Source organism: Botryllus schlosseri, chromosome 11 (assembly GCF_051294905.1).
Source record: "Botryllus schlosseri isolate E-star chromosome 11, Bs_hap1, whole genome shotgun sequence".
In the NCBI taxonomy this organism is placed as follows: domain Eukaryota; kingdom Metazoa; phylum Chordata; class Ascidiacea; order Stolidobranchia; family Styelidae; genus Botryllus; species Botryllus schlosseri.
Window position 1 is genome coordinate 11327574 of NC_137246.1, and position 27556 is coordinate 11355129.

At 40.0% G+C, this 27556-nt stretch overlaps 1 protein-coding gene across 1 annotated transcript in view; it reads right to left on the reverse strand.

Moving 5' to 3' along the window:
* The window catches only part of LOC145450013 (uncharacterized), a 120511-nt gene extending 94337 nt beyond the window's left edge, over positions 1 to 26174 (reverse strand). The window contains exons 1-23 of the mRNA XM_080328466.1: positions 26052 to 26174; positions 25927 to 25986; positions 25741 to 25865; positions 16807 to 16909; positions 16558 to 16737; positions 15428 to 15544; positions 15246 to 15356; positions 15027 to 15169; positions 14377 to 14481; positions 14141 to 14312; positions 13973 to 14072; positions 13566 to 13704; positions 10772 to 10904; positions 10591 to 10704; positions 10439 to 10530; positions 9658 to 9799; positions 7127 to 7362; positions 6994 to 7071; positions 4185 to 4337; positions 3282 to 3457; positions 3091 to 3211; positions 1497 to 1657; positions 566 to 831 (exon numbers count right to left, since the gene is read on the reverse strand). Coding sequence (XP_080184592.1) covers positions 566 to 831; positions 1497 to 1657; positions 3091 to 3211; positions 3282 to 3457; positions 4185 to 4337; positions 6994 to 7071; positions 7127 to 7362; positions 9658 to 9799; positions 10439 to 10530; positions 10591 to 10704; positions 10772 to 10904; positions 13566 to 13704; positions 13973 to 14072; positions 14141 to 14312; positions 14377 to 14481; positions 15027 to 15169; positions 15246 to 15356; positions 15428 to 15544; positions 16558 to 16737; positions 16807 to 16909; positions 25741 to 25865; positions 25927 to 25986; positions 26052 to 26097 — 3073 coding nt within the window. The 5' untranslated portion in view covers positions 26098 to 26174. The remainder of the gene's footprint in view (positions 1 to 565; positions 832 to 1496; positions 1658 to 3090; positions 3212 to 3281; positions 3458 to 4184; positions 4338 to 6993; positions 7072 to 7126; positions 7363 to 9657; positions 9800 to 10438; positions 10531 to 10590; positions 10705 to 10771; positions 10905 to 13565; positions 13705 to 13972; positions 14073 to 14140; positions 14313 to 14376; positions 14482 to 15026; positions 15170 to 15245; positions 15357 to 15427; positions 15545 to 16557; positions 16738 to 16806; positions 16910 to 25740; positions 25866 to 25926; positions 25987 to 26051) is intronic.
* Between the last annotated feature and the right edge of the window lie 1382 nt (positions 26175 to 27556).

The window sequence follows — 27556 nt, forward strand, 5'->3', positions numbered from 1 at the left end:
CACTTTTTATAACTCTGTTTGGTGATGTCGAATGGTTCGCATTTATAATATACTATTTTCCTCACTTTTCACAGTTTCTGGTCGCGTTTTCAAGTTAGATTACCAATAGACGAATCCCAATTGACTACTCTACTATTCTTCGAAATTACAATGAAATGTTGGTCTTGGCCATCTGAGTATCGAGTCATATGACTTGGTTCGAGTCATGCGCGATGACTCGAGTCCAAGTCGAGTCAATACACAGATTTACTCGAGTCGAGTCATTTCAGTATTTTGAGAAAATGAATCGAGTCAAGTCGAGTCATCAGAAAATTGTGACTTGAGTCGAATCATGACTCGAATCATTACAACCCTGATTCCTGCACTACACTAACTACAGAACTGCAAGGAACATAAATTTGACTTCTAATTTACTATGCAGCCTCAGCGGAACTGCACAAAATTCATAAATTTTCAAACTCAACAGCATTCATCTACTATTTCAACATGAACATGTAACATGTACCAATCCGTTAATATTAAAACTGTATTTTTAAAATAGCATTGGTTATAAATAGAAACTCACCATTCTCCTTGCAGACATATTTTCCATTATTGGTATCTTCCTCACAAACTGCAAATTCCCCACATGGATCCTTGATACATTCATAGTTATTCATTCCTTTGCAGACGCATAACTGCGAACAGTCCATTGCCATATCAGAAAATCCCTTCTTAACATAAGCCCCGTTATCCAGCATGCAACCACAATCTTCTAGTTTTACGCATTGGTCTCCTTCCTTGACAAATCCAAAACTGCACACACACATAGATACTGGTACTTGGTCACATCTGTAACACATCAAAGAAACTTTCATTGAGTGCTTCTCTTTACAACTTTTTGCATCAATATCTTCTATTATACCTACAGCTTCCAGATTTTAACGTATCAGAAGCTCAATATTGATTGGGAATTTATGTGATTTCAAGTTCATTGAAGCAAAGCGACACGTTGGGAGTTCATTAAAATAATGAAAAGCAGTATCTGACACATAATTAGATTTGATAAGGCAACCAGAATTCATTCATTTTGATAACAAACTTTGACCCCAACAATAACTGATAAAATTGAAAGGCTATCTTTACTTCCAATCATGCCTCATTTTATGTAGCTGGATTCTACAATCCAACATATCACAATGAAACATGTTTACAGTGACACAAGCAAAAAATATTGGGCAGTCTATTTGGTCTGATTTCATGAGTTCACTCATGCAAAGACCTAAAATTTGATAATCAATAGTATGGTATCATTTATGTCTAGATTTATTTGAACGTTTTCAATCAATTTCATATTAATGTTGCTTCCTTCGCTAAGAAACGTACCGAGCACTTGAAAACAGGATTAATACATGGATGCTAAGCGGTCAACTTAAAAAGGCATTCGTAACAGTAACCAACATAATTTGCCAAGGTATAGGAATAGTTACAAGCAAATTCTTAAAATCGCATCAAACCTAGCTGCTGCATGAGGATCTTGGCATGTATCTTGGCAAGCTGACGCGTGTTCGGCATAGTAAGCGTTTTCATCACAAGTCTGACTGAAGCCGACCTTCCCACTCCAATCACATGTTCTTTTCCCAGTTTTGAGACATTCCGTCGCATAGTTTTGAAAAGTCTATGAGCAGCAAACATTAAGAAGTTGCAAACTTCAGACATGTCAAAATCAATTCAGTCGTGGGCTGGACTCACACTCATTTATAGCTTGTATTTCGAACCAGTCATCTCAAAATCTTTTTTTTTTATTGTGGTTCTTCATTAACGAGACTACACATAATATATATTACTTCAAATCATTAGTCGTCTATCATAAAATGCAGTTATTTATTAACAACTGAATTGGTGGAATTACAACGAATAACTAATGGAACACAGTTTGTGAAAATCGGTACAAAATTGCTTCTTAATCAGTGACGATATAAGTTATGCTTCTATGCTCCCTTTATTTATTTGGTGGTGTGGTGTTGGTGTGTTTTCCTTGAGAGAGAGATAGAGTTATTCATTCGTCAACCGGGATAACAGAATGAGTATGCGAAAAAAAAATATGCAAAACGAAAACACATAAAACAATATTATCAATGTGTAACTGACTCTATAACGGTATAGACCGGTTCCAGCGATATGATTCTTAAGATCTTCGTGTAAGCCGTAAACATGGAGATTATAAATAAGTAGCCTATATACGATATACATACACTGGTGCTTACTAGTTACAGTGATTTGTAAGAAACGAAAAAAGAAAAACAACAACAAAGATCACAGGGAATGACTTGATGCAATCGTAGATACATCCTATTAGTATTTACTGATAAGTCAAGGAACGCTGCCTTAAATGACGAAAAACTCATACTTTTCAGTCGCAAGGGCAACTTATCCCACACATCAATTCCAGAACATTTCAAGGGAGGTAAAGCATTGTCGGAATTCGACATAAATAAGTTAAAAGAGCTCTTAGATCGAGTACCATAGCTGTGTATATGCATATGAGCACTGTATATTGCATTCACCGGTTTAGTTTTGTTGTTTTTGCCTCTGTGAATAACTAGCTTTGAGCCCATTTTTCCTTGAAAACTTCATGTGAACTTTTTGCACATCTCAAAAGTTAGTGATGTCACAGACTTGCTACTACTGGTGAATAGAGTAATAAGACAACGTTGCTGCTAGACCATTATAATTTCGAATATGAACATGTTCAGCCTTAGGTGCTTTACGGAATTGTCTACTCCGAAGTATCTTTCAACTTTTGATAGGAATGTGCTGGAAAATACAGGCATTTCTTTATTTACAAAAGATTACATTGCGGGCTGGATGAATTCGTCCGGCGGTCCGGATGTCTGACATGCCGCGCATGCAATAAACGTATAATGAATGAGCCCAGATACTATTTTAGGGCACATTCTCTATCATAAATGAAGTGGCATTTTTACAACTTATTTCTGATCAATGTACAAATATTGTAGTGTAAAAGCTCATTGCAAATTTATATAAATGTATTTACCATAGAAAACTAAGAGAGAAAAAGACAAATGGTACAAAATGGTAAATTCTAACTTGAGCTGCAGATGAAGGGCCAGCCAAGCATGAATCTGTGACACAATCCTGGTAAAAGTCAACTGGATCGACATTGTCTTTGCAGCAATCTTCTTCTGCAAGTGGATTGCAGATCAGCTTTCTAAAGACAAAAATATCATATAGTAAGAACAGTTTAAGTAAAGAAAGACAAAATATAAGACTCAACTCACGATATATGTGATGCTATAGGTTTGCATTCTGCATCATTCATGGTCATAAGGTTGTCGGGACAATTTCCGATAAGAAATTGATTGCCGTAAGTCTCAAAGTCGGAAATGTCCTTTTTGTCAACCGCTTCAAATTCGTTCTTGTCATTGCCGTCAAAGTTACCGCACATACATCCAACCTGTGATCGAATGTTAAAATAATTGAAGTAATGGAGTAATGGAAAAGAGAATGAACACAATGATTTATTTTTTAAAAATGATTCAAAATTTCCAACCTAACCTTGCTGAATCTTAACAGGGTTGTAATGACTCGAGTCATTTTCTCAAAATACCGAAAATGACGCGGCTCGACCTGAGTCAATCTATGTATTGAGTCGACTTTTAATCGGGTCATTGCGCATGACACGGACCAAGTCATTTGACTTGAGACTCGTATGGCCAAGACCAACATTTCATTATAATTTCAAAGAATATTTAAGTTACCTCGCTATTGCTATTTCGTCTATTAGTACTGGTACTTGAAAGGGCGACCATATAAACTGTTAAAAATGAGGAAATTAGTATATTTTGAATGTGAAGCATTTGATATCATTACGCAGAGTTGTAAAGAGTGGGTGTAACATAACTTCAACTCCAAACAGAACAGTCAACACAATGACTTGGACTGACACTCGAGTCTGAACACTATGACTCGGACTCGACCCTCTGCTCGCCGACTTGACTAGGTGGTGAATTGAAAAACTGGACTTGACTCGAGTCAAAACTATAAAAGTCAGATTGACTGGTAACTCAGAGCTTTGTGACTTGGTTACAACCCTACCCTGTAAATCTATACTTCTACTTCTACTTGAGAAGTACTCGCAGCATTAAGTATGTCCGTAAAAAGCTCAATAAATTTATACTCACTTTCTCTTGGTATTTCGACGGAAGTGTGACCCATATATCTCCATTTTTTAGTTCTGTTCGTAGGCCCCCTGCAATTTCCAACACCGAGGACAAGCCTACTCTTCTAACGCTGATATTGTCGGTATCAAATAAAGAGACTTCCTGTCCGTTGACCTGCAAATAAATCAAGCAGAAAATTCTTCATACCGTACATAATCGCTGTACGAATCAAGTGTTTCATACTAAATATGATGTGATGGTCAAAGTTAGTGACATAGGCGATGAGCCTGTGAATGATAGGTGTTCATCGCCTACCTTGTGTTGCGGATATGCGGCATATCCGCAATTTCGTCATCAGCACATTCTTGCTGGCTAAGTGTGTGGTTCGAAAAAATGGATCACTATGTATTTCGCAAAAAGTACTGATGTCTATGAGCAAACCACAATATACAGATGTAGCCTAAGATGTTCAAATGTGCATCACTAATTACTAAGCGACGCGACAGGATAAACATGCAACCTTGGAGTCGTCGGTTTTCACACACACGCGGCGCGCTGAGAGACATCATCTTCTCTCTCTATTAGAAGGAGGAAATACACGCTTCTATGAATCATTTACATTCGTAAGCTCCGCAAGCCGCGTTCAAAATAATTCTTGACTGATTTTGGCGATAGTCTTTTTAATCGGAGCGAGAAATTGGATGGTGCGTTATTGTGTAAGCCCGCGAATTGCAAATTATTCCTGCACGGAATCGTTTACTCCAATACCGGCTGCTTAGCAAACGTTAATTTGGAAATGCAGCATTGCAGCTCCGCGCCGTTATAATCTGCAAACAATTGACGCTATACGAGCACAATTCGGTGTCAGAACCCCATCGTGTTGAAGGTTAATTACTGATTGGACGCGCGCTTTCTCGTAGTAATCATCTGATTCGTGTATAAATTCTGCTTGCTACACTCGTATTCCCGAATTATAGCGCAATATCACTTGTCAGAGTTGATCGCCGCGGCACGGGCTAGTAACGCAGTTACACTCGAATGCTCGCACCATTTCAAGATTAAAGGCGGAGATCATAAAGGTAGCGGATCCAGGAGAATGCTAATTGCGTGATTAAAAACTGCTAATCGGGACGCATTTTAGGCGGAGATCAAAAAGTCAGATGATCAGGAAGATTGCTAATCGCGTGATTAAAAACCTGCTAATCGCGACGCAGAAAGTTGAATAAATAGCACCCATGGCACATGAAACCAGGACCTCTCAGACTTATATCGCGGTATAAATCGAAAACAACATTTTAATCCAAATTTCGCATGCACGTAGTAACGTATAGGAAGGTAGGCCTATGAACGCAGGGTTTATGACCGCGATATAGTTCTGAGTTAGGTTCCGTTTTCGTGTACCACCCTTTTCGGACCTTTGGGAGTGAACACACGTTGAGTGTGTAGTTTTGTTCAAGCCTTATCAGTTGTCATTGTTACATTACGAATTACACGATATGATATTTCAGATTGTTGCATGCTACGTTTCCAAATCTCTATTAATCTAATTCGTAAAACAAGTCATTCATTCTACATGATTACTGATTAGTAGGGCTGGGCAAAATAGAGTACCTGAGTGATTCGATTCTGAATCATGTATTATGCTTCGAGTCGAGTCGAGTATTCGAATATCACTCATTATGACATCACACCAGATTCTACTACGTCAAAGTTCAAATATGTACCTTTTATGCCGCCACAAAGAATAAAATGCCTGTTATCCGTCACATCAAAGATAACTTGTTATTTTTTCAATTGTTGTTGTTGTTGACAATGTTGTGGGATGATCATGACGTCAGAAATGTGTTATTTCCAGTGACATTCGTAGCTTTTACTATGTCTCGCATGCTGGGACACGGCCAATCAAAGTTTCAAGGCTTCCTCAGTGGAAAATAGTATCAAAACTATAATTCTCGTTAGTAAATTAACTTTCAGTTGCGAGTAGCGTATAATTTCAGTACTCGAAACAATCGTCTTTTACTACTCCACTCAAATCATTAAAATTAATACTCGAATCAGATCGAGTACTCGAATCATTGTGCCCAGCCCTAATGATTAGCAAGCATCATCACCTATAAACAATGAACGGACGCGCCAAAGGCGAAAATGTCAAGATGATATGGTGCACTAAATATTTGTTAACTGAAGTCAGACTTGAAATAGCCTTTCTGGTTTGTGGTGGGCAGGTCGCGGAGTTTAAGAAGTATAATTAAGTCGGCATTATACCCAAAACACGTAGAGAGACTCTCGGCTTCCGCTGAGGGCAGCCGAATTTCGGAAACCAGCCAGAGAAGCTAGCAAAACAACAATTTTATCATATTTTATCAAGCTGCACACTGACTAGGATGCAGCGACCAAGAGAAGCTTTGTAATATTTCAAACACATTTTGGTTTACTAATAGAAAAACGTGTCTCGCCGTTATTGTGATTTAAAAAGACTAGAAAATGTTTTGTGTTACCATTATTCGGAATAATGACGCTGAATAAATATTATTCAGTCTAATTTAATGCTCACTTTCACATTACAGCAGCTTGTATTGACAATCTAATTCACTGTTTTCAATTGACAAATAAAATGAATACGCTGCAGAATATAGTTTAAACTTTTGGCTCGGCCCATCAGCATATTTTTCGCTTCTCCGTAAAAATAATTGCCCACCCCTTCATAATAATCGGTGATACCAATTAGTGTTAAATCAGGTTTTGAATCTCCATATTATGGCTGATGGTATACTTAGTACTTACATGTGTCAACTAGAAATAGAAAGTGAACGATTGACTATTTACTTACAATTAGTTTGCCGTCGTAACTCAACTCGACTTGAATAACTTCACCTCCTCCAACTTCAATCCTAAGAGATCTGACAGCCTTAAAAAAATATTATTAAAACCTCAAGTAGAACACTCGAAATTTTTGTATTTACTTGACTGGGGTCTTTTTCAGATAACCCCATTATGACTTCGATGTTGAAATATTCAGAATCTGTGGGCTGGTACTCAATTGTTTTAGCCAGACAGAAGCTACATTTTCCTTTATAAATGAATTGCTTGAGCTTTTTCAAAATTCGGTCACTTGCTGCGTCGCTTTTGTATTCCACAATCCCGCCCATGTCGAATGTGCTGAAATGGTTCAATCCCCAAACTCTACATGTTCCGTAACCTGTTATTGAAAAACACGTTTTTGTATACCATACAAGCTACTGCTGATAATTTCTATGAGGGAATGAAATATTACATAAATATTACTATAATGGCCTTCAAAGTATAAGTAATAAATTCTATATAAATCATAGTCCCGCAAATGTTAAAGTATTGGATTCTACATTCACCTTTGAAAAATTGTATTTAATATGTATCAATATAATATACAGACAGGCAGGCAGGCAAACAAACATACAATTAACTTATTGTTTAAAAATATACAAATACACATATCATAATGTTATGCCACAGTCGTCCAAATACCAGATAAAGATACATCAGTCTTACGGGCAAATTTAGATTTTCAGTTTGCCCTTAACTACTTGGCTTTTCGGGCCAGGACTAGGCCTGGCGATGATGACTTTTATATTATTTCAATGGTATATTCCTCTTTATATTGCCCTACCACTTGATATCGTGAATTCTGTGACTGGCCATAGTATGAATATCTGTGAGTGCGGCGTTAATGGCACCTTATTGCGCTTGACAGTCTCGATTAGAGGACGCACGTGACTTGCCAATTGTAGATATCACTTAAATAACGACAGGGTCTTATAAATCAGTGCGTCTCAATCGGTTGGTCGCGAATCTATTTCAGGTGGGTCGCGAAGACGTTTTAAATGTTACATTTTCGTATTCAATTTTCCAAATATTCCAAACACTTTAACACTTTATATTCTCAAGATTAGAAGTGTAAATGCACATGCACATTCGCGTCCTCCAAATTGAATTGTTATGCGCCCGTAAGCGCCACAACCCACGTTGCCGTGCTCACAATAATTCGTAATCCAGATTTTCGTCACAGTCATATTGATTGGAGCGTGAAATGATTTTGATCGGGAAATGTAGCAATCCGGCCCGATTTGTCGTTATAATTAGATAACAATTGCCACAACGCAAGCATAGCTCTTTTGTGTTGGACGTAATAGACGAATTGCTGATTGCTGATTGTTGCGTGTGGTATTCATGGAGTTTTTCTACTTCACTTACACCAGGCCCATGTTTTTTACTATGAATCCGCATCTGACGGCTTGAATCGCGGTCCACTTCCAGACTTTTATAAAACGCCGCTTAAGCAGATCAGATGGCGAGGAGCCAAGATAAGCGTTTCACGTCTGTAATCATCTGTCACATGCTAGACCTTACCTCACGCACCCCAACCCCCAATTGGTGCATCGAGCTCAAAGAGGGCCAAAAGAGCCAAAATCATCTCATGATTCAACATAAATTATGGAGTATTTGTTTCGAGAATTATTGAACTTCTGTCAAATTTTCTTCGCGCCGGGCGCGATTTGACTTCGTTAGTTGTCTTGGTTTTAATAAAATAATACGCATAATTTATATAAATAGGCATTTCGGTGTCTGCCATTACCGCGCCACGACATACCAAGACACATGAAATTTCAGTCAACATGTGACTTGGCGAAATGTGCTGGTAAAAAGAACGTCAGTGAGAAAACCTCGGCAGAAAAGGATCGAAAACGTCGGTACATATATGCCGAATTATCCATTGACTATAAGCGCCTGAATGGCTGTCTCGAAATATTGCCGTCGCCGAAAATTCATAATAGTATATGCAATTGACAATATCATTGACCGAATGCCATCATGAATTCAGAAAAAATATTCACACCAGGCACTACCAGATAACTGTAATGCGGTGACAACATAACAACTGGCGCCGATGAGCAGGGGTTTAAAAGTTAGTCGCGAAAGGGCGTCTGGTGGGTCGCGAGAAATTTGGATGAAAATGGGTCGCGAACTGAAAGAGGTTGGGAAGCACTGTTATAAATAACCAATTGCTTTTTCGTGAATTTTCTTTAGATAGCGAATAATGAATTTCTAAGTTGTAGTACAAATATCAACGACCTGTCATTGTTGTTTTGGTTGCTATTAGATTCTCTGATGCGCATTGAGAATGGCTGGATTAATTCGTATGGCTAGATCAATTCTATGAGTATTTGTAAATATGCCAACAGTTGTATAGGAACTTTTTAACAAACAAATTAATCTTATATTATGATACAATAAAGTCACTTCAGGAATAGACATGATTCTATCTTGTTAGATTGTTAAAACGCCTTTCACTCAATTCACACTGCATTTTTCGTAATGACCTATATTCACGAAGCTGCTTCAGCTCGCATGGCATACAAGACAAGCCATTATGACTCATTACTTTTTTATTAATGGATATTTTTTAACCGATAACATTATTATTATTAACAGAAACAAAAAATTAAGCAAGTCTCACTTTTTGGAGTACACTCAAGCACTCCTTTGTCCGTTGCCACACATATCTCATCTTCTTTACAGGTGCCATCAACACAATTCAACTTTCCTCCAGAACAAGTGCAGTGTTGCTTACAATTTTCCTTATAAAACGAGTCTCCACTCTAGAAATATTCATCAGCAGTTGAGGTAGGTCTACTTAGTATTACAGTATTAGTTATCCAACTCCAATACGAAGCATGTACTTGTACACTGACACAAAGGTTGTATACGCAGAGGTGTGACATTACATATAACTGCTGCATATTCATGGAAAGTCCTGACGGGATGAACAAATTGCGATGGACCATTATTCTGAATTTGAGCAGGAATCTGGCAGAATCATTAGAAATCGACGAATTGTGGCTGTCCTTTTAAATCAATATCTGGACAGTATTCTGAATGTTTGCTTCCAATTTGTGTCTTTTAGTCTGGATTTGAAGACTCAGTACCACATTGATTGACTCGAATCATTAATACCACGTGGAAACTTAATTGGTGGATACCCAAATTGATCAAGTAAACATTCTTAGGACTCTTGAACAAAGGCACTAAAACAGGATGTGATTACGAGAACGATTACGATTCCATTCAATGTTGGACAGATTGGATTTGTGTTCTCACAAATAATAATCCATTGGACTCAACAAATATCGAGAACCTCAATACACCAGATATTATCAATACTATTATCTACATAGCCAGCTGTACTCAAATACGCATATGCAATACTTCCAGTATAATATGAATTTTCCGTCTCGAACCTTATAATATTTTCCGCCTGACGTGCACCCACATTCACTCCTTTTGACGCAGTCATCGTCAGATCTATAGAATCCATCCATACACATGCACCCTGTAACAAACAACAGAGATGACATATCGATGGCCAACATTTTTTACTTGGCATGGTTACCTTCGGCGCATGTTCCAACGTTTATACAGGTAGTGGGAGAATCAGGATTGGAACAATCACTTTCACATTCGCTGATACAAGGTGTGTAGAAGGAATTGGGCGGGCAAGCCGGAACTAAACAAATATATTTCATAATAGAAAGCATCAATTAAAATTAAATTATCATGTCAAATATCCTTACAAAGTTTGCATTTCGTCCTCCAGTCACACAGGTTTAAAACGCCTGAAGATTCACAAGCCTGGGCATAAGCCACAATATTTGATTCGAGAGCTGCTTGATTTCCTTCAAAGTGGCACAGGTCAAATTTGCAATTCTGAAATATCAAAATACATGCAAATCATTAAATTATGTGTAATATAATGTTTTATTATTAGTAACTTGACTAAAACAATCTCATGTAAGGTTTATAATCCATGACTATTAAGTGAATCTCCGTATCTCTGTTTCGCCACCAAATACATTCATATTACATGTATTGATAGCTGGTAGTTTGGTAAGTGGCGGTTCACAACCTATGGCTTGAAACCCAATGTTGGGTCGCCTGGTATCATGGGATGATGATGACTTGCATGATCAACACAGTATATTTTTGATGAAGTAGTTTATATTGAGCAAACCAGACATATCAGAGCAAACTAATATGGTAGAGATTTGAGCTGTACTAATTGAAATGATTAGATCCATTTTCTGGCATCAATTGAGTCAACTATGCCTCTGCTGAATCAATACCATTAACTTCAATTAAAATTACCGCAAGACAAAAGGTAGGCTATGGGGAGTACCTCTTGCTGAAACGCGTCTCTTCATTCTTGTCATTCAACCATCTTTATGCATTATTTCAGTATATCTCGTTCAGTGCGCATCCCTTACTTTAACATGATCTTCCATTTTTTGCTATTTATGGGACTAGACAAGTGGATCGTAACCTATTTTTCTCCAGCGCCCCCTTTCAAAAATTGCCCGAGTCTGGCGCCCCCCTATTTCAAGGACTGTAGTAAAAACAATGGGTAAGTGAGTGGTTGAACTCCGCTTTTGGGTTGGGACTTCACTATTAGACCACTCGACTAATTAACGGTATAATTGTATGTGCTATCTTCGGGATCACATCCCGGTTATAGTTATAACAACCATCGAGTTAGGCCTACGGGCGGGGTCATAGCATTTGGTTCGAGATCGATGTACACATCCCGACTTCTCCTCAACGATTGGCAATGCGGGGAAGTTAATTGTATTGGGTTTTGTTTTATTGCTTTGTGTGACTACTAAATCAACTGAGAATTTCGGCCGAATAGCATCAAAACATCTTTAATGCGCAAAGGACATCACTCTCAAAAGTTGTACAGTAGCCAACAGTGCCTTTTCGATTTCGACACGCAGTGAGCTGCAGGATATAATATAGTTCATTACATTTTGTGGAAAATAACCCGAGCTGTCAGTATAAGTATCAGTTTATTATTGTTTTCATCATTTCAAAACAGCACAAAACTGCGATACAATGAAAGGATAGTAAGGTGCGGTCGAAACGACTTGGAGTAGCTAACGTGCAGGGAGTGTTATAACGGGGAATTGACAATCCAAAAGTAAACTAAATTCATTTTACATGAATTGAAATAAACCACTGTGTTCATGGAAACATGGTGGGTAGATATTTCGCGATGAGCGCAACGAAAAATGTTGTGATTTGACAGATTTTGTTGAATATTAGTTTGCAATGAGAACTCAGGGATATATAGAACTACTGATTTACTATATAATCAGATGTCCTTAGTACACCATCTACTGTTAGGCCATTTTTCTTCAGCGCCACCCATACGGCCCCCTGAGCCCAGCGCCCCCCATTTCGCCACCTGAGCGTTTCCCCCTTCAAAATTCAAATCGCCCCCTGCGGGGCGCTGGAGACAAGGTTAAGAACCACCGGACTAGACGGATGACACTGATAGGAAGCAGTCAAAAAGATTTGGTGAAGTCAACAATCAAACACCATTTCTGCCCCATCAATAGCAAGAAGCGAAGAAACGTTGGGAAATGAGTCGGGAAGTGGCAGATGATTCTTTCGACAACATATCTTACGTGTCCCCTACCCCAAAGAGCAGGGGTGGCCAACCTGCGGCCGTAGAAGCATAAATGATCGGCCGTCTACAGGTAATTCAATTAGCGTGTGTTGGCGGCCTTCAACATGACAATTTATGAAACATTTTAATTCAACGTAAAATTCTTCTTCGCGTTTCTTGGGCTTCAGAACGACTTGGATTTTTGATTTTAATATAGAGCCTTTGTACGTTTGGGCGATTCCAATATATTTTTACTATACCTACAATCCTATTAGGAGGTCAAAAAATAACAGCATGAAACAAAGTTATAATAACAATGATGGGTTCAGCCGAAGATGCATCATTATTATTTAGTTGCCCTATGTATTCGATGACACCCCTTCCATCAGCTCTACCGGTAAATCTGGTCACATGAGCGAAGAAAGGACAAATATTTGATAATAATACGTGAAACTATCAATATTATTGACGAAATTCATTCATGAATATGACAAATTTTCGTAATATGCGCGACCAGACCACGATACACTGTACCTTTTCATAGCATTAATACTCGCGATTTCGGTGCGAACGGAAAGCCTGCTGGGGATTTCTTATTCTACAATTAAAAACGTTCGTACGCAAAGTATTTCTCGAGAAAACTTGGCGCATGTGTCTATGGCAATGAGGTGTATATTATATTCCTAACGTTTAATACCCTAGAGAACCCTGTCGGTTATATGTCGAACTTCGGGAAGTCTAAATTTCCCCGGAGTCACAATACAAGAATCTACCACATCGGCAGTGATTACGGATTAGGCAATGGTAGAAAATATGCTCACTAGCGTCATATTCAATCTATGATGTGTCGTGGTGCAGCAGTACATCGATCAAACTTACTGATCTCAACGAAAATAACTAATAATCAAAGTGATACATCATACCTCGTAGAACAAATCTGGATTGATTCGTTTATGACAAGCAGAAAAACAACCATTAGGTCTTTTAATGACTTCGCAATTACATTCGCCTGTGTCAAAATCTCTGTCTTCGCATTTCTTCGACTTAGCGTTGTCCTTGCATCTGCAATTGTAATGGCAATGCTGATAGGTTCGCAAACTGTTATGGCCTATTAATAGTCACCGTTCATCAACGGTTACTAAATATTAGAATAAAAAGATCACGAGCACACTGGCTTCAACGATTCCGCCTTTGACGTGCCTAGATAAAAGTAGGCGGCGTTTTGACGCTACTAAATTGGCGTCAACATGAAACACTCTGCTTTCGTCAGAATCGAGAGCTAATAACTTGGTATACAATTCGATCAAATGCATAAAACGATTCAATTTACCCAGGCTTCGCTCCTCCGACTTTGTAAATGTAACCGAATTCGTTGGCTGAGAGGCCTTTCATGTCGTCGTCTGCTATTCCATTATAATCACCGCAGATTCCTACACGAAACACATTTCGAGCTAGATACATACGGGATATATCTATAGTGGATATCGAAGCGACGCACCTTCAACGCAGTTCATGTAGGTAGGCGGAAGATATACATCAAGATTAAAATTCCCATTGAACTTTAAATCCACGTGGAACTTGGTTGTCACATAGAAGAACCTGCCCCGTCGTTTGATGGTGAGACCGCTCGGCTCGTGCAGGTATGGAAGATTGACAAGCACTTTATCAACCTGAGTTGCGCAGGATAATTACGTCAGAACATTATAAGTCCTTAATTTGAGAATTCGATCTTACCAGAAAATGTCCGCCTTTTCGAATTTCAATTTCTATGCCATGGACACGCACAAGAGCTCTCTCAAGCCATGAAATTCCAGGTTTTCCTCGTTCGTTGTTCTCGACCTAATATTCATGGAAATTATCAGCTTCGGCATCAATAAGTCGTTATTAATAAACTCCGCCGTGAGTCTACAATCGTAAGCTGGTAGAGGCCTCCGACAGCGGCAAAATAGTCAGGTAGAGCCAAGCTTAGACCCCTGTATCATTGTAGCGTGGCGATCATAATTAGATCGTCCGAAGAACCAAATCTAACAATCGTCAGATGGCGGGTATAGTGAAAAAGCCCAGTACTGTGACGCATATTAGCCTCGCGATACGTATTGAACAATTACTCGATATCATTTGTATACCGTAGCACAGCCTCGCTTCGCACTGACACTACAATCTAATACGTGGCTACTCATTTGGGAAGTTTAGCTCTCTTCTATTTTTGTATATGTTATATATATAATGTACCATTTTATATGCATTGGGCATAGGCATGCGATCTCTAATCGCCAGGCTTGTTTGCGCACTTAGAGAATCCTGAATCGCGTGTCATTAGGCAATTAGGCATACGATTTGCGCTGTAATAGTTGTGTTTTACTTTACCGGCATTTAAAACTCACCAGTACTTCGATGGAAGTCAGATTTGGACAAATCACGTTGACCAGTTGGTACATGCAAGTCCCCATGAAATCGATTGCCTTGTTGTCAAACGTCAGGTAATGTGGATCGCCACGGGCCACGCATTTTGCTTTTACTCTCTTATCTGCAACATAGTACATTCAAGATATATAAACGCATTCGATATGTTTCAAACGAGTCAGACGAGATGATATACTTACGACATCTTCTCCCAGAGAATCCAGGCGGACAAGCACAGCTCGTATCACCGTTCGCCAATTCCATACAGGTTCCCCCGTTTTTACATTTATTCCTAAGGAAGCATTTAGTAGCTTCGCGGAAAACAACAGAAGTGTTAATATTTGTTATTAGTTTCTCCATAATGAATACGAAATAACTGTACCTTGCTCGCACAGGGTCCCCTTGGTACCTTCCTTACAAATACATTCGAAATTCTTTTTTCCTATTGCGATACATGTTCCGTCGTTTTTGCAAGGGTCTTCGTAGCACGCGTTGAAGTCTAGAAACCAGGCCAAATAAGTGTAGCGGTTTCACGAATTTTATGGACATAATGCTCCTATTTTCAGTCGAGAGATAACATAACATGGTCTTTAACGGTCAATAGGACTGGGAACAATGATTCGAGAACTCGAATGCGAATACAATATTAATTCTGTTGTTTGGAGTTGATTTTACAGTACTGATATTAAACCCTCCTTTCCACTGACTAAGATCACTTCCCACCGTTGCAACCTTAAAACCTCGATAGGTCGGATGAAAACACTCAAAACATATATAGGCCCAGTAGTAGCGTTACCACATTTTGAGATCTGAAATTGAGGATACTTTTCAAATACTCTGAAAGCTCCAGCACCGAACAAGAAAACTGGTCATTTTGAAAACGATAATAAAAAATAGGTCATCACTTCGATTCGACTCCCGAATTACTCGCTTTTTTACAATTATGTGTAGTGTTGTCTTAAAAAAGATCATCAAATTGGCTCGGCTACCGTTTTAGCCGATTTTTCACGAATGTCTGACGTTCGCGACGTCGGGGTTCAGTTTTGGATCGAATTTTAGTAGTTTTTCTAGAAAAAGAGGACAAAGTCCCAAAAAATAGGGTAATTAGGCGTCCTCCAAGAACATTTTCAATTTTTTTTTTAAAGAGAACTTAAAACTCATAACAGCGGACGTAAGGTAACCCTAAGCCTACAAAGCTTCGCACATTGGTAGAAATGAAATTTCTGCAAAGTCGTGTCCAACCCACATAGCGTTGCTGTACGTGTGATGAAATGGCCAATTATCGATTATGTGGTGTAGAATGGGCATTGTATTCTTTGTGATCGCATAAAAGGTATAGATTTGAAATTTCCACTTCATCCGCTCTTTACGATATCATATTGAGTAATAATCGTATGCTCGTATCGAATCGAAGCCCACTATTCGATTCGGAATCAGACACGAATGGACGTTCATCTGAACGCTACACCAATCGCATTGATGTAACAAAATTGACCTCAGACACTAACTTACTTATTTGGCATGCGAACGGAGCTTTTCGTCTGCAATTTTTCGTCCTCATAGATCCGGTCATCGCCATAGCTCCACATTCCCTAGACCTCATCGGCTGGCGTCTTTTCCAGTTCACGAAGCTGAGGTTCGACAGCTTTCCGTCCGACCAGTAATAATCATCTTTGTCTATTTTGTCAATTCCTGTGTTTATAGACGGATATTTCATTATGGATTGTGTATTCATGATAGCGTGAGTAGTCCATCACAAACCTATTTGCAGTTGACCTTCCAGTTGGTCCCTGCGACTAGGATCGGCTCTTACAACAGCGTCCATCAAATTCACCATGAATTGGACAGCTTTCTTGCTCTTTATCTGTAAACAGAACAGATACATGATATGATTACTCCTGTACGACCCAGATGATCAATTTATTTAAATAGCTCTTCTTTACATGAGAGTAGCAATATTTATACCATGTCAAACAGACGGCCCGCGAGCTGCACCCGGCTCGCGTAGCTATACTGATTGAAAAATGCTTGTATTGTTGAGATTTTTAGTAAGCAACACTTCTATTAAATATTTCCTCAAATCAGCATCTGATTTCGAACATTGTTCATAGGCCACATTATGCCCATCAGACGGCCTTGTTGCTGTTCCACTCTAGTCGCCATTAGGAACAAATCGCTGATATTGAAACCAAATTCCGAGTATGCAAATACGTGCACACTGAGTTTGAAGTTTTATGGAAAATTGGAACAAAAGTAGTTATTCACAGAAGCGAAAACGCCGATGCGAAACCATTATTACAAGTTTCATACACAATATCACAGTTCGCGAAGAATCCGTGGTCGCGCTGCTGTTTAACTTCTGACGCAGAAGATCTGCTGCCTCCAGTGATCCCCGAATTGTGATTCAATTATAATGACGCAAATCCCAACGTCCGGGTTTACAGTTCAATCTTTTGTATTCTTCACAATTAATGCATAGGGCTAACGCCAAATTACGAATAAAACAAAGGGAGTATGGAAATATGCCAACTGATATCGTCGTTAGAGCCACTATTTGAGCCGTTAAGAACTGTATTCAATCGACAACCATGAATTCCGTTGCTTGCGAGTATAGGTGTTGCTTCAGTAAGCTCTATGATTCGTAATATACGATTATGTATAGACTTGACAATATAGTATTCAATAAAAATCAAGGGTATGGATTTTAGAGGCAACAGTTTGGAATCATTTAAATAGTCCGGCCCGCAAGCGATCCGACCTGCGGCAAAAGTTGAGTTTGACATCCCTGTTTTAGACCATGGCGTCCGCTAGACTAGAGGTCCTAAATTGCCGGTCCGTGATAACTTTCCGGCCGGTCCGCTAAATATATTTCAATTTTATTCCCAATTGCCAAATGTGAGAGGTCGAAGGCTTGTCTTATGCTTAACAACCTTACAGTGATTTAGAAATTTGAAACGTAGTTCTAAACGCTAAAAATTACATATATTATATAAATCAGAACATTTGTCTTCGCGCCACCGTAAGTATATATACCAATAATACCATCCACATGACGTTACAGCCTCCAGAGTCAAATTCCTAATTAAATGACGGCATGACAGCAAGGATTGTCAGAGAGCATGTATACGTGAATTAGATTAGAAGGCGACGAGTCGTTCAATTGCAGACTCTGGCTTAGTACCATGCAGTTCCACTATCAGCACGACAGAGCCGAGAAACGCTTCACAACAATTGAGGGGAGCGAGTCACAAATAAAAACAGTCAGGTGCTTTTTCACTTGGATTTGTGTTGTCTTTTACATCCACCAGGTCTCGATGGATATATCACGACATGAGTTTGTTGAAATCTTTTGACCCCTTCCTATCTATCAACTGCATCTCCCACTTTTTAATTGTGTGTAGCATGTGACTCGAGATATTCTACATGACTTCTTTGAGTCTCGTAGGTCTATATCGAGAGTAATAATTGAAAATAGGCCCAGAAACTGTTATTTATCTACTTGAATAAACATGTTTAGAGTTCGCAGAAGTGAGTTGAACCTGCCTTGAACTCGCTACTGAACAGTAAACACAATGAGTCGGACTCGGACTCGCGTCTTAACAGTAAGACTAGAACTGGGCCCGTGCCTCCTTAACATGGACTCGGACTTGACTCGGTAGTGAATTGAAAATGACTCGACTTGACTCGGAACAGAACTATAAAAGTCAAATAGACTTCTGACTCGGAACCTAGCGACTTGGTTACAACCCTTATGGCCAACGCTTATGCACCCAGTAATCACACGTCAACATGTCAAATAAACGTGTGTGGTCTGATCTACTTTCTGTGTAATGGCGTAATCATTACAACTATCTACCCTCTAATTTAAACTGCACAATTGGTGGTGTGGTACTGCACAATACGTGTTCGAAGTTCATCTAGGCTCCTCCTCGCCATCTCATCCGCGTAAGCGGTGTCTTATAAAAGCCTAGAAGTGGGCCGTGCTGCAAGTCGGCAGCTAAAAAGAACTAAAATGAAGGAAATTGGCCTGGTGTAAAATGACCATAGTAGTCGACAAAACACCACGAATTTCACAAACAAACAAACACAATTGGTGCATCTGCCGTTGCCAATCACGCAGTTTGCAATCGGACAACGGACAAGCAAATGATCCTCATGGAATATGAGTAAATGGTGTATGCAATAGTACTTTGTATTCTTGGAACATATATTTTGAGTGGTTGTTGAATGTATATGTGTATGCATAGGCGCCGAGATACGTAGTGACGGGACGGCGCAGCCACCCCATAACACATTTATGGGGTGGCAGCCACCCCATACAATCAGATTAAACGTCCGCGGTCTGCGATTTCAAATCATCAGCGCTGTCAATTAGCGAGTCCGTGATAGCGTACAAATGCCAACTATTTACCATTAACGGGTACGCGCGCGAATCATTGAAAACGCAGCTTCGTCGGCGACGACGAACTAGTGCTCAAAACGCCCCAATAAATTGTAATCTGTGATTAGTAATAAGACAATCGAAGCAACCTCGTTTACGACGTCAATTTCGACACGCTGGCGCCGAGAAACATCATCTTCTCTCTCGACCAGACGAGCGAATTCACGTTCTCCTTCTCTTAATTAAATTGTATTTGCGCCCATATTCGTTTACAACAGAGGTCTCAAACACGCGGCCCGCGAGACCATTTTATGCGGCCCGTGACGGCATTTTGGATTTCGAAGTATTCGACAATATTTAACTCCAATTTTTTTTAATTTGAGAACTTAAAACTCGCTCTAAAACTACTCCAGAAGCCTGAAACTACTCATCAAACTTCACTAATACATCACTTTCAAATGTTACCACGCAGTGGGAGATCAACTATAACGTGACATTGCTTGTTTATGATCGTAAAACATGACCCGTTGATGATTCGTGACTGAAATTTGTGATTTGAACTAGGGCGCGACCTTCTGTAGAATTACTCGTACTTGTACTCGTCGCGTCAAACGTTACAATCAGAGAAGGACTTTTGTGACTTGGTACAACTACGCACGCAGCAAACCATGGTGTCCTATATGGTGTGGACACAAGCAAATCTCACGGTTCAGTGAAATTGGTGTACGTCACACTTTCCATTTGGTCAAAGGCAATTTGACGATAATTTTTTACCGGCTTGCCGAGCATGAAATTTGATAAAACGGGTATCAATCGAGAGCTACCACAGTATACTGATTACGAAAATATAAAATACTTCTGCTCGTGGTCCTGGAACTCCCCAGAATAAGCTTCGAATGTTGCATTGTAAGTGAGTTTGGTATTGTGACGCAGCAATGACGTCTGGGAGCAGGTGAGGAGCACTGCAAGGTGCAAGCGTATTGGTCATTGTTGCGCAAGCGATTGAGCATTCACACTCTCACTCTCGTGCGCATTTGCTCCTAAGCTGCTCAGACGACAAGGTTGCGTCACAATACCAAACTCACTTACAATGCAACATTCGAGGCTTATTTTGGGGAGTTCCAGGGCCACGAACAGAATAAAATCTATATTTTCGCAATCAGTACGGTGATAGCTTCCCATTGATACCCGTTTTATCAAATTTAATGCTGGACAAGCCGGTCAAAAATTACCGTCAAATTGTCTTTGACCAAACGAAAAGTGTGCCGCAGACCAATTTCACTGAGCCGTGAGATTTGCTTGTGTCCACACCATATAGGACACTATGAACAAACTATGAAATCTGGTATGAGAAATGGTAAAATATCAAAAAGTCGTAGCTTGCGTTGGGTAGCTTATTTAGATATCTAAGCAGGTAGGTATGGCAACCGCCATTGGCATTATGTTACCCCTTTGATGTATAGTTGGATACATCCTGTGTCATCTTGGGTATCTTTATATATGTCATTATCGCCAATTTAATGTGGCGAGTATTAACTAGTCGTAGCCCACGCTTTACAGCTGTAACACCAATGGATTCTTCGGCGATTGCACATTTCTATTGCTATGGCACAGTATCCATTATGTTCAAGTTGTTATTGACCTGTTCCAACATTCGAAGGTAAAATCACACGCTGATTCTATTTGACTTCGGTAATGACATGATCAATATAGCCTAGTTATCAGGAGTAGGCCTATGCTCGAAACCAGGAAATAAGGCCTACTTTGAAATACATTGAATTCCCCTATTATTGGTGCTGCGGCCCACGGCGCCATCAAAAAGTAGGAATTGGACCGCGAGCACGTTTGAGTTTGAGACCTCTGGTTTACAACATAATTCTTGAGTTAGTTCCGTGATAGTCTCTTTAATTTGAGGCTTGGAGCGCGAAATAGGTCAGTGTGTTTGAGTATGCCTGCGAATTGAAAGTCATTTCTGTGCAAAGTGCGCATATTCATTACTCTAACAAGGCTTTGCCAACTTTTATCGGGAAATGCAACGATGCAGCTCAAACGTTATAATGAGCAAACAATTGTCGCGATGTCAGACTCGGAACAACATTGTGCTGTACGCAAGTTGAGGAATTACTGATTAGATGCGCGCTTTCTCGTTTGCTATCATCTATAGCAGGGGCGGGCAACTTCTCCAGTCGGCGGGCCGGATATAGGAAAATTAAGAACTTGGCGGGCTGGATTGCTGAATCGATACATTATTCGCCCCATTTATCCACATATACAAGGAATAAATCGTACTTAATGAATGCATTTTAACGACAGCAATGTAACTTCAAAGCAATTTGAAGGCAATTTCTCGCCAATAATGACGAGGACAATGTGGATTTGAGAACAGCATTGTCATACAGGCACCACCATGTCTGCTTCTCTCTGATCAATCAACAGTTCAACACTCGCTGCAATTCTTAATTAAGATTTCAGGGCGTTCGATACCCCAAATTTCACAAGATATCAATTCATTGGGGTTTAGTAGGTGACGAGATAGCGTGGTTATTCAACTATGTGGCCTATTTTATATCGATATTGAATTCATGCGGCCCGCGGCCGCCACGAAATTTGAAAGTGGCCCCCGACCCGTTTTGAGTTGGCGACCCCTGGCATACGCGGTGTCTTACAGAAGCCTAGAAGTGTGCCGTGCTCCAAGTCGACGGTTACGGAATCAAAAATGCGAAATATCGGCCTGGTGTAAATGACCATTGTAGTCGATAAACACCATGATTACCACAAATGACATTAGGGTTGAGTACATCGTAAATGCCGATAATGCAATAAGTCTTCTCGCTTCGACGAATTTACGCGTAAGCTCCACCCTCGCTCGCTGCGCATACATGTGTATAATGGCATACAGTCACTAAAATTTGACGTATGTAAGCAAGTAGTGGGTAATCTCGGAAGACTGGGGCCGCGGGCCACACTATCATGTAAGGCGGGAACTGTCCGCGGGCCGGACAAAATCCCTTCGCGGGCCGTATGTTGCCCACGGGCCGTATGTTGCCTGCCCCTGATCTATAGGCTACTAATTCTTGTCTGCTTTATTCACTCGTATTCCCTCGGTGTCACTTGTCAGTGCTTGATTTGTTATCATTATACTGCGAATTGTGCAGTGCACGGCGTTGAATTACGTTGTCAGATATTGATGCAAAACGAGATTCTCGGTGGCGCAAATTTGAATTTGAATTTGAACGGGAACCTTCAATGTTCCAATAAACTGCATTGCTGGACGGACTCTATCGAGCGCAACCATATCGCCTTTGGGATGTGTATTTCTATTGATAAGGTCGCGGCATGCGCTCATATTGCTCTTGTTGCAATTACACGTGGATAATTAAAAGCGCACATTTAACGATCGAATTCGACTGGCTGATCAGGGCCTACGTCGGGCGTAGGCCCCGGGCTGATATTAACCAGCGCTTTGTCGGTATTAAAACCCTAGGTGCATAGCCAGGGACTTCTCAATTATAACTAAAAATCCTGTCCTTTTGAAATGCCAATTCACAAATTCGTATTATCGATGCTGCGTACTCCGAATTGGCGAGAATCATTTGTATGCGAAATGGGTCATCGATATCTCATGTGCACCATCGTCGGTGGTTTGTTTTAGCGCGTCCGCATGCAGGCCCTGCTACCGTCCGCAGAAACACTTTTGCCAAACAGTGAGTGTAATATTGTTTATGTTTATGTATCTTTTTGATTAAAACTTATGCCCGCGTTTAAACAAATTGTGCTCGTTTCCATTGCCGAATCACGGTATTTAAGGTATGACTAGCGCACCCTGTAATTGTAATTATTGCGGGTTTGCGGCATGTCTGCAATTTCGTTATCGCGCAACCTTGCCGACTGATTGTACAGTCCTTATTAGATGTACAAATTCGACCTCATCGTTAGAAACGTAGATTTCAGCGCTCTGAGAAACATCATCTCCTATCGCGATTTGACGACCAAATGTACGTTCACCTTCTAAAAATTAAAGTGCATTAGTTGCATCGATGAGGGCCGCAAGCCGCGTTTAAAATATTTTGTGAACCATTTTTGTAATAAATATTATCGGAGCGCAAAGTTGAACAGTGTATTATTGTGTGTACCTGCCGGTTGGAATTTATTCCAGTGCCCATAATATTAATCCAATTATGCTTTGCGAACGTAAATCGGGAAATACAGCAATGCAGTCAAAATCGATGTTTTAATCAACAACCAATTGTCGCGACGCGAGCTACTCAATACTAAGTAAAATCACATTGTGCTGGCGGTAAGGGTTAATTACTGATTGGCCGCGCGCGATTGTAATCATCATTCTTGTCTGTTATTCTCATTCCAGAATAGTCGCGCCGTGTTGCTGCTCAGTGCTCATGGTCATTGCTCACTGCTCAGCCCAGCGCTGAATGCCGAGTATTCGGCAATCAATGACCTAATTTCGCAATCATCTCGGCGGGAGATCGCGTGGTGTTATGCGTGCACAGACGATTCTCGCTAATTGGTCGCGGTCGCGCGTAACACTGATAAGACTGGTTGAATTGCAACTGAATACTAGCATCAGAATGGTCTTTTCAAAAGGACGGGGTTTTGCGTTTCAAAAGGAGGGGGTTTCGACACCCCCTGGCTACGCGCCTGCCGCCACGCCATTCAAAAATAAAAGTCGGCGCCTATGTGTGTATGTGTTATATGTGTATGTCTACTGTCCATATTAAGAGCTTACGTTTTGGCCAAATATTCTTACTGGTGACGACTGACTCTCAAGGCCTCACGGCATCTCGTCATTTCACAGTCTTTAATACTTTTTTGTTATGTATCGTTTTTATTCTGTGAAGAATAAAACCTATTTGTCTAGTTATTTAAATAACTTTGAACTGGAATTTATAATATTTCTAGTCGTTTCTGTAGAAGCTTTATCAGTGTGCACTGCGATTGCCCAATATGAAAATTTCAGATAAACTTGATAGCGATATAAGGTAGTGTACGTCACTGGTGATGGGCCTATTGCGATTGAGATATCGCTTAATTTGTTATAGAGTAGTTTGCCAACATTTATACATACGTTATATAATTTACGATCTACGCTTGACGCTTATTATTTTTGGTAAAATGGCTATACTCCACACAAGAATGGGGATGATGCTGAAGCTAGAGAATTTGGAAAGTGCCCCTTATCCGTCAATGACATGATGCACATTGTTGTTAGGGCTGCTATACCATTCCCGTAACATCGTCCAGTTAATCTCAATTTTAACACAACATGACGTAAATACTGCAAGAGTGAGATGACTTTTCTGAAGACCATCAAATATTAATTATACTCATTTAAGCGTATGGATCGAATATTGAGTTTCTTGTCTATTTGGGTTTTTGATATCAATGCACAGTGCACAGACATCTAACCTTTTCGTACCGTTTGTGATAAATGATTTTACCTGATTTAAAGGATCGATCGGGATTCATGAGACACCTATCTTCAAGCTCTTGCATAGTTTTGAGATCTTCAAATTATATCTTCAGTTGATTTCCGTGTAATGTTTCAGAATAGGCTACAATACGCTAGCAGGCTACATCGACACCTGATCCGCTGTTACTCACAATCGTAGACCTATGTAACACTACATTCTCTATAGTCTAACACCAAGTAATCAAATGCTCAAATTTTGTATTGTGGACACCGACAAGATAGCGTAACGGTCAACCGATCCCCGGCCGGGCCAGACCAAAGACCTGATTACTAACACTGTTATCCATGACCAATGACCATGACTATCCCGCTTGGCGCTCATGCATTATTGGGAGAGCGTGGAGGGGTTGTGTAAGACTTGGAAAGCCGTGCACGGCTATATCTGCACCTTCCTTGCCCAGCGGCATATGCGCATCATGCGCTCATAGTATGCATATGCACAGATAATGTGTAATTGTGTATGTTTATCATGAGTCGGTGTATATACCGCAAAAGCATCAAGAACAAAAATAAACTATACGTCCTTTCCTTTCTTTCCATTACTTCTACAAATTGAGAATGTTTTGGCAAATTATGTCTTGCATTACCAAAGGCGGTGTATACCCCCATTTCATTTGCACAGGCGCGCAGTGAGTCTCTATCAAGGTTGTTACGACTGACTCACCGTCACCATTGCGTGAAATTGGAGAGGTTATTGAATTGCTGTCTTTATTGTGGAATATTGGTTTGTTTCTAACAGTCATCATAATCATCGAAATTTTGAAATGCGTGAGAACGCATCTCATTCCTTCTAAAGACGCGACACTATTTTAAACTGGTTACTTACGATGGCCAACATCCCGTTATCCTGTTCGCAACGTTTCACGGCGTCAGAGTATTTGAGCATATCCGTGAAAATCTTAACACATCTGCTTTCGTCATCATACATACTGTATCCCGCCGGGCACGTTGCTATAAAATATATTTCTATGTCGTGTGTTTTCAAGACAGTTAAGTTGTGAATTCTACATACGTTTCTCAGCATCTGATTCCCCGCTGAACAATAATAGTAATAGGATTCCGACGCTGACTGCTAGAGATATGAAAATTTCATTTATTTCCGCATTAAAATCTGATCGTAAATAAAGATGATGATACCTGCTAGATTGCAGCCGATCAGCGTTCCCAGTTTTAAACCGGCCATGTTTGGACAATTTTGCCCAATATATCCGGAGGAGTCTAGGTCGTAAGTCTAGAATAACATAAAACAACGTCATGGTCTCATGGAGTGATGAGTCATCGATATAAAAACAAAAATAATAACCCATAGCATATATTATTGGTATTAAATAATCTTCACTGGCACATAGGATAGAAAGCGAGTATCAGAAACAAATATTTGTAACCGTGACGCACAAGGCCAGAAGCGGCTGCAGGCGCCACTCAAATTGCACTATATTTAATAATAATAATCTTTTGCAATGCTTCTGTACGAATACATCCGTAAAATATACGCAGTCAGTGAGATCCTCGGCAATGCGCACAGTTGTTCGGTAAACAGAAGTCCAGAATCTTGAACTTAGGAGATGGAACGAAACATATAAGAAGTTCTGTTCATAGGTTACATATGCTCTATAAATATATATATATACATTCATACCCCAACTTCATCTTATCTCGTAGAGAAAAAACGTAGAGGATTTCACCTTTAAGCTGATTAGGCCCCCGCGATCATGCCGGCAAATAATAGGAATGGATTTCATTTAGAATCTTAGCTGCATTGATCTTCATCATCATCCCAACAATTATAATAATGAGGTAACCGAGTCCGTGGGATGCTCGGGTGCATGCATACGTTCGCAGTTGATAATGAGTAAATCCTCCGCCTAAGACGGATTAGAGGACGTACCGCTTGAATCTGCTTGGCCAATTATCGCAATTTGCATGTGTCTGTAATACTTTGTATACTTTGATCCTTTACCCCTGATGAGAGTATAACTGGCCTCGCCGGTCCAACGCAGGTCACCTTGGGTATGCCCACGCCATGACGACCTAATGTCGATAGTGTACGAATCTGCATGCGTTTCGTAGGGATGGTGTGAACCTCTGAAAGGTTCAGGTTCGTGTGAACGCGAACCTTTTTGAAAGGTTCTGTGTGAACACGAACGTGAACCTCATGACGTCACGTGACGTCATTTTGCTAATTTCATCTCTATCTTTCAATGAAGCGATAACCTATATTAATGTACACGATACCTAGCGACGACTCTGGCCACATAAGGCCACAATGTTGAAGTACATATTGGTGTTTTAAACGCCGCTAAATGTATCAACTGAGGCAATCAAAGGATATAATACTCCCATAAAATTAATATCTTCCGTCGCTTTGCCAACAATTTCGACGAGGACATACGAAGAAATATAAGCTTACGCCTTGAAGGTCTAGGTCAGACCGGACAATGTATTCGGCGTCTTGGTATTGCTACATTGATATTGAGCAGAGTGTAAAACGGGTTTCTATACTTGCTACAGATATTACCCCATTAACAAGTTCTACAGCAGTAGCCAACACCTCAATCGCACTGATTTGGTTTTAATGGTACAGTAAAGATATGAATACAAGATTGACCCCGTACGCCTGCTAGATTTTTTGCATCAGAAAA